At 45.7% G+C, this 7267-nt stretch overlaps 1 protein-coding gene across 4 annotated transcripts in view; it reads right to left on the bottom strand.

Moving 5' to 3' along the window:
• zbtb16a (zinc finger and BTB domain containing 16a) overlaps positions 1–6566 on the bottom strand; it is a 164228-nt gene extending 157662 nt beyond the window's left edge. For 2 of the 4 annotated variants that reach the window (XM_023962110.2, XM_023962108.2), the window contains exons 1-2: positions 6258–6566; positions 1796–3122 (exon numbers count right to left, since the gene is read on the bottom strand). In XM_023962110.2, the coding sequence (XP_023817878.1) occupies positions 1796–3033 (1238 nt within the window). In that variant the 5' untranslated portion in view covers positions 3034–3122; positions 6258–6566. Of the gene's footprint in view, positions 1–1795; positions 3441–5621; positions 5972–6257 lie in introns of those variants that run through there. The other 2 variants (XM_078930309.1, NM_001305414.1) reach the window with 2 other exon arrangements.
• Positions 6567–7267: the final 701 nt, after the last annotated feature.

A 7267-nucleotide genomic window follows, 5' to 3' on the forward strand; every position in this document is an offset into this window, starting at 1 on the left:
GATCAGATGGGTGAGGGGGTTCAAATCCACAAGTGAACTTTAACCACTTTGCATTCCTATTGATTTGAGCAAACACTGCAGGGTGAGAAGGTGGCCTTCAAGTTAAGAAAAAAGAAGTTTCCAGAACAGGAAAGATCTCCCTGACTGTGCAGAAATCCACACATGTGATGTAAGAACACATCGAACAAGAAATGCAAGTCAATTTGGACAAGACAGATATTGGTACTGTACTGAAGAGGTCCCCAATCCTCAGGCCATGGACCACTACTGATACAGGTCTGTGGGACAGCTGGTAAAATTTAAAAACACAACTTATATTTTTTCAGTTTTATTTAAAATCTGATTCTGAGGGAAGTTTTATTTTGGAAAACTACTGGATTCTCTCCACCACATCCGACTCATTCTTGACGCATGTCAAGTCGCTCGATCAGGTGTTTAAAATCCATCCAAATTCGACAAAAAACAAACGTTTCTGAAAAGTTTCTTCTCACAGAAAAGAGTCAGTGAGGAAACGAGAAGAAGAGCCTTCAACTTCAAAATAAAAGAAATCTACATTTAACAAACAAAAACCAGGAGTCTTTACTCCAAATATGGATTCATTGTGACAGTTGTTCCCACAGACCATGATAATAATGCAGAATATTCATTAACTGGCTGTCTAATCTTCTGAGGATGCTGCAAATAAAGTTGTTTTAATGGTGTATTCACATTAATTATATTAATATATAATATATAATTATGGTATTTAGATAATACCAGTTTTTGTGACCGCTTTCCCTTTTTGTTTTTTAAATTCATTGCACCTTAAAAGTCAGACAAAGCTGAAGTTAGCTTCCATTCTTAGCTTCCACTTTGACAGTTATGGGTTAAAGGTAAATCTAAATCACATGTGGATGGTTCCTTCATAAAATCTAGTTTACAAACAAAGTTTAAAGCAGCTGCAGACATTTTACAGAGGGTAAAGATAAACTTTACCCACACAAATAAAATAAACGGATGGCCACTTTGGCCTTATACGTCCGTGAAAATATTGTCTGACAATAAAGCGGTCCGTAGTCTGAAAAAGTAAAAAAAGGTAGGAGACTACTGCTGCTCTGTGATCAATAGGAGGTTTTCTGAATGTGTTGTAAAATTACTCAGCCTTAAAGCTTTATTTATATGCAGCGACTGAAACAGTGCTGCGCAGCTGCCACTCTCCTGTCCTAGAACTACCTCCTTGTCTCGGGTTCAGCACTCATTTCCTGAGCTGACCGTCTACTCCAATTATCAAGCTAATAAGGGCCCCCCTTGTGCAGTTATGGGAAAAGGGAGGGGAGCAGGGTCCTGGATGAGGGAGCTCCACATTGGTAAGTGTGTGTGATAGCTGCCGCCCACATCTTGGAAGGTGTGACTAATGGTCTTGGACAATGTTAAGACAGCATTGCTTCAGCAGTCACCTGGGCAAGCTTGGCAGCTACTAAAGGAGTAAATCTCCGGTTCTGAGCTGGCGACTGCACAAAACTGGGCTTTATGTGACTGTAAATGGAACTCATGCAAGTGCAATAAAACAGAAACATAAAAGGATTGGGTCAATTGTTGTTAAAGTCGATCAAGTAGAACAAAAGAAAACCGCTTCACCCATTTTAAATAGTTTAAGCCTAAAAAGTGACAATATGTTTATAAAACCATTGAAATCGTCAATTATGTAAAAGTGTGTAATTTTAAAATCAAAATGCAGAAGATGCACCTATATGAGTTTTGAAATGGGATAAACTCAAAGACAAAGGAGACAGACTGGAGAGGGAAGGAAGCTTACCTGTGCTGCTCCACGGCTTCATTATCTGGTAGCTCTGCGCCGCAAACATTACAACGTTCATGCTGGTTCCTGCCGTCCGGTTTCATCCCCACTGCCAGCTCCCCGAGCTTGCTGAAGAACTCTCTCTGGATGAAGCTTTGCGGCAGCAGCCCCCCATACGCACTGAAGTCCATGGACATCGCCAGGGCAGGGGACATGGGGAGACCAGAAGCCATGGACACCGGCATGGACATCATGGCATCGGATTTATGATTGACAGGAAGCGAATATAGTGAGGCCAGGTGTTTCTCAGTCATTCCTGCCATTGCTTCCAGCCCCATCTGGCTGACTTCGGCTTGCTGGTCGCCCATGTTGTCATCACGGATATAATGCAGTTCTCGAGCGCTGGTGATCACGCTGCTCCTCGTTGGCGTTCCGGGACCATCTCGGTTCCTGTCCTCTCCGCTTCGCTCTCCGTTGCTCGAGACGCTGGACTCCATATTCTGAGGACTGTCATGTCCATTGCCACTCATGTCCACCTGCATCATCTCAGTCTTGATGTCGGTCATCAGGTGGTGGGAATTAATGTGGACGGGTTGCTCACCACCAAAGCCCTGCTGGAGCAGAGACTGGCCGATGCTCATCAGACTGTCCACAGCGGCTTTGGTGGGACTCAGGTTGGAAACACTGTAGGAGGTGGAGACAGAGGGACTCTGGTCAACCATGCCAGGCATGTTGGAGGCTTGCTGAGCTCCTGACAGGTTGGGAGTCTCCAGGGAATGCTTTTTGGAGTTCTTCGCTCCATTTTGGCCTTTGCGCTCCTCATCGTCTTCTGTGCTCCCATCATTAGCGTTGACATCCACATCATTCTCATCTGAGGACTGGATGGTTTCCAGGATCTTGAGGCATTGCTCCTCCAAGTATTCAATCTCCAGGATCTCGGCTGCATACAGAAGGTCATCCAAGTCCTCCACCTTGGCTTGAAGAGTGGCAGTGTAAGCATACTCCAAAATCTGCTGAAAAGTCTTTGGTGAAAGAAAGTCCAGGGTATAATGCTGGCTGCTGCGGTGGAAGAGGATCTCAAACATTTTGCTGGTGCAGGCAAGCACAGTCCGGTGAGCGTGAAACTCCTGGCTGTCGACCATGATGACCACATCGCACAGAGTCCCAGCCAAACGCATCTGGTTGGCCTTCTGCAGCAGGGCAGTGGGATGGTTGGGGTTCTGGAGCTGGATCATACCCATTTTAGTTAAATCCATGATATTGATGTAACCTGCCAGGCCGACTCATGAGGCTCGCTTTCCCCGCTCAGCAGAGATTTTAGCTGTTTTTGTAAACAAAGTCAAACCTGGATGGAAAAAAAAAGAGAAATGTCAACGGTGGAAACATTTTTTTATTTACAATTCCAAAAATGTATATTGTCCTTTATTTCAATATTCTGCTTGTTTTTATATATGTATAAAAAAATTGTGTGAAGCACTTTGTGTTGTGTTATATTTAAAAAGTGCTATATAAAAAAATGGTTTGATTTGATTTATGTTGTTGTCTAGGACAGTTTCTGCAAAGCGGCTGTATTTTATTAGAAATTCACCTCTTCATTAGAAATTTTGGCATGGAGCAACCCAACCCCCACTTCCTGTCACTCATCTGTGTCACAACATGCTCTCCCGCTAGCTTACTACCCCTCAAAACCCCAACCTACCATTACCTGAGCAACAAATACACTGATTAACATAGGAGCTACATGGCTGTACACTTTTGAGCCCGGTGCCAGCTCGGAGCTAGACGTACATCTAGTGGATGCATCTGCAAGTGGATGCATCAGAGTGGAGCGGAACAGGGAGCTTGTGGCTCGGCGTATTTTCTATATAACAAATACCGGTAAGCTCTTTTTCAAACTGCATTTATTGTCTGCTCCAGATTCACAACAATTTGGATAAATAAATACTAAGAAATGCAATTTTGAGCTTAATTTTCTTTATACATGTCCATCATCAGAAAAATATGACAAGAAAAACACAATTTTCATCAGAGTGCGTCTTTAAAGAGGAACATTTCTTCTAAAAAAGTGTTTAATATCAGACTTCTGCAGGCTTCAATTACAAACACATGAATGGGGAAGAATACTTAGTGGCGTTCTTATATTAGCAGACGGCACTGATTGGATTTTCTGAAGAGAGACAATTTGTTAGCTGTCCAACAGGCTCATCCTGCATACCAATAGGTCCAGCATATGTTATGTTAAAGAGATGTCTTCATTTGCTTATCTGATGGGGATATACACCAGTTAAACAAGGCTGAATTGTAGGCTCTCACTGCGTCTGGGTTCACAAAGACCGTCAGCAGCCTCAAATAGCATCTTACTCAGTATTCTCATCACAGACAGGAGCAGGAGAGCAGTGGCCAAAAAATGGGCGAAAAAGACAGCAAGATGAGGCAAAAACCCACAACACGGCCCCAGAGAGCGCCTGTGCTTGCAAATGTTGAAAATCCTGAATGAATGGGTGTCTGTGGGTACATTTTATAATTCAAGCTAACAGGGCAACATGTTGCTCCACCTCATTCCTGAAACCTGTTTGACCCATAATGAAAGCCTGGTTAAATTAAGATCCGGTCACCAGCATGCACCTAAGATGACCAACAAAACACAGATTTATTTCATTTATTTTATGGAAATAAAAAAAGAGGGCACAGAGTAGAAAGAGTTAAATCCATCCACTGACCCACATTCTGCCTGAGCCCATTGATGGCCTCATTTATCCAGTTCTATGACCAATTACAAGATTTGGCAGCTCATTTGGCTTTTTCCTCTTGATCTGCTCATTAATATGAAGAACATTCTCCCAAACTTCCACAGGAAAGTTTCATATTTATAATATTAATAATAATTCACGCCAAGACGCCTCATAGACCTCTTGAAATCTAATCTACAGGTTTGATTGAGAATTGAGGGGTCAATATGTGCAACCATAAAAGGACTGGTGAGAAAAAAAAGGAAAAATAAACAGCTACATGATGTTTCGTTTGAGCTGTGAGAATGACGGGCAAAATATTGTTCGGAACACAAGGCGAATACGGAGGGGCCACAGCTGCGTTCCTGACCGGCATCAGAGATCATGCCTCCAGCCCTGAATGATCTTTATTACATGTTTGCCAATAGCTGCGATTTACGAGCCCGTCGGGGATCAATGCTCGCTGCGCTCCGCGGCTGAAAGTTTGGATTTGGAGAAGGGAGCTGCGCGCGCGTCTAGACAGCCCTCTCTCCACCAGACAAATGATACACAAAAGGTTGTGCATTACGCATAGAAACAAAACACAGCGTTAAGCACATGAAGCTGCCGGAGGTTCTTTCCCTGGAAAGGCCGACTTGAGAAAAAGAGACCTTAATCAATCTGGTCACGAGTTGTCTGCCGTTGCGCACCTTGACGAGCCAGCCACAACAGGAATAAACGCCGCTCAATATCCCAGACGGTGAGCCGCGGTGACAGACAGCAAACGCAGGGGGGAGAGCAGAAATGGAACCGTGTCTGCGCGCAGCAAAAGTGCACCAGAGACAGACAGACAGCAGCCGGGATGTGGCATCGACGCGCTGGCAGAGTTTGTTTAAGCCGGGGTTAAATACTCCACTGCTGCCCGGCTGCAGCTGCAGCTGCCGCGAGGATAAAGAGGAGGAGAAGGAGTGAAAGAGGGAAGAGAGGGATCAGACAGGTTCGATCAGCAATCAATTTGCCATTGCATTTGTTACCAGCTCCTCACCTCACAGCATGATGCGCGCGCGAGCCATATTGGCAACTGGTCTAAAATCTAGTTACCCGTCTATCAATCAATCAACCAACCAATCAATCACCTGTGGTCCAACTGGGTTCTGGGGCTTGTTTCGTGTTTAAAGACCACCGTCTCCGGGGCTCATCGTGATGTCATCACAGTTAAATAAACCACGTCTGCTGGAGACACAAGGACGGGCAAGTGCGTCGCTGTCACAAAATGGCACAATTCGCGTCCCCCCAAAAACCCAAAACGGCCAAATCTCCATTCAAGTGACACGCAGCCAGCAGCCCGGCGTCATGCGCTGTCTGGCTCCAGGTGAAGCAGCCAGACCTCACGTCCTCTGACTGAATCTCCGGAATACTAACCAGACAGGGGGGGAGGGAGGGTTACGTCAATTGCCATATCTCCAACATAACACACGTTAACGCAAACTTCAACACCTTGCAGCGCAATCAGGTAAACACTTGCTTTCAGCCGCAACTCCGGAGCGCGCGTCCAACTTGCGTGCCAAAGTGGCGTTTTCTGGCAACTTCAGCTAAGAGGTTGAACGAGGACACGCGACGCAAGCGTGAGTGAAAGAAATGCACGCAAACATCCATATGGTGAATGAAATAACGCACAGAAAGCTGCGGTGGAGGCGTGCGGAGTGGCGGCGCTGGCACTTGTCGCCGGTGGAGGTCAATGCAGCTGCCTTTTAGCCCGGGTCTGTACTCACCTAAGTTGCACGTTTGTCTCCGTTTAGTGCACGGGGATTGTGGCTACACCATAGTAAGGCAGTTCGCAGGACCCGCTCTCTCAACACGCACTAACTCCTTTCTTCTCTCGCCTTAGCAAATCAACACGGCGCTGACGTCAACGCAGCCAGTCAGTCAGACGAGCAGCAGGCAGGCAGGCAGGCAGGCAGGCAGGCGGGCGGGCAGGCAGGCGGGCGGGCGGGCAGCCGGCGCTGCGCTCCAGTCCATACAAACACTGAGAAAGTGAGACACCTAGGGGGCTGTCTCATGTCAAACCGCTGCGCTACAGTACAGCAGGGAGAGGTGAGCGACACTGCCCTCTCTACAGCTGTTTGGACTCCTACAGTTGGTGTCAAACTCTCAGGTTAAAGGTTTGGAGGCCCTTAGGGGCCCCTGAAACGTTGTTCACCCTCTCAGCTTTAAATCTAAATAAAGACTAATGTTTAAGGATCAATATATGCAGGGGAAAAAATTAAGCGTTATTTTGTTATTCAATTCAACTTTAATTATATAGCCCAATATGACAACAGTAGTCATCTCATTGGGCTTCATACCGGTAAATGTATAGTAAACATGAAATTATAAAGAACATGAAGTCGCAGAATTATATAGTTAGTGGCTAAACTAAACTAAATAGACTAAGCTAAACTGGGTATCCCTGCCCTTAGACCCTCTTTTGGGGTAAGGAAAAACTCCTAAAAAAAATACGATTTCGGAAAAAACAAACAAAAAAAAAACCTCAGGGGTGTCCACATGAAGGAGGGATCCTCCCCCAGGACGGACAGGCGATGTACCAGAACTCTTAGTGAAGAATTAGCTTATCTAACTCTACAACTGCATGTTTAAAAAGTCCAGCAGATGAGCTTCATCCAGATGGAGTTGGGGGACAGCTGGGGGCGCGAGACGAGCCTAAGGCAGGGTCCACAGCCAAGTACAGGAGCACAGATGAGCCAGAGGCGAGGTCCACGGTCAGGTACAGGAGCACGGATGA

The sequence above is a fragment of the Oryzias latipes genome, chromosome 14 (genome assembly GCF_053564925.1).
Source record: "Oryzias latipes strain Hd-rR chromosome 14, Olatipes_Hd-rR_3.1".
NCBI classification, from domain to species: domain Eukaryota; kingdom Metazoa; phylum Chordata; class Actinopteri; order Beloniformes; family Adrianichthyidae; genus Oryzias; species Oryzias latipes.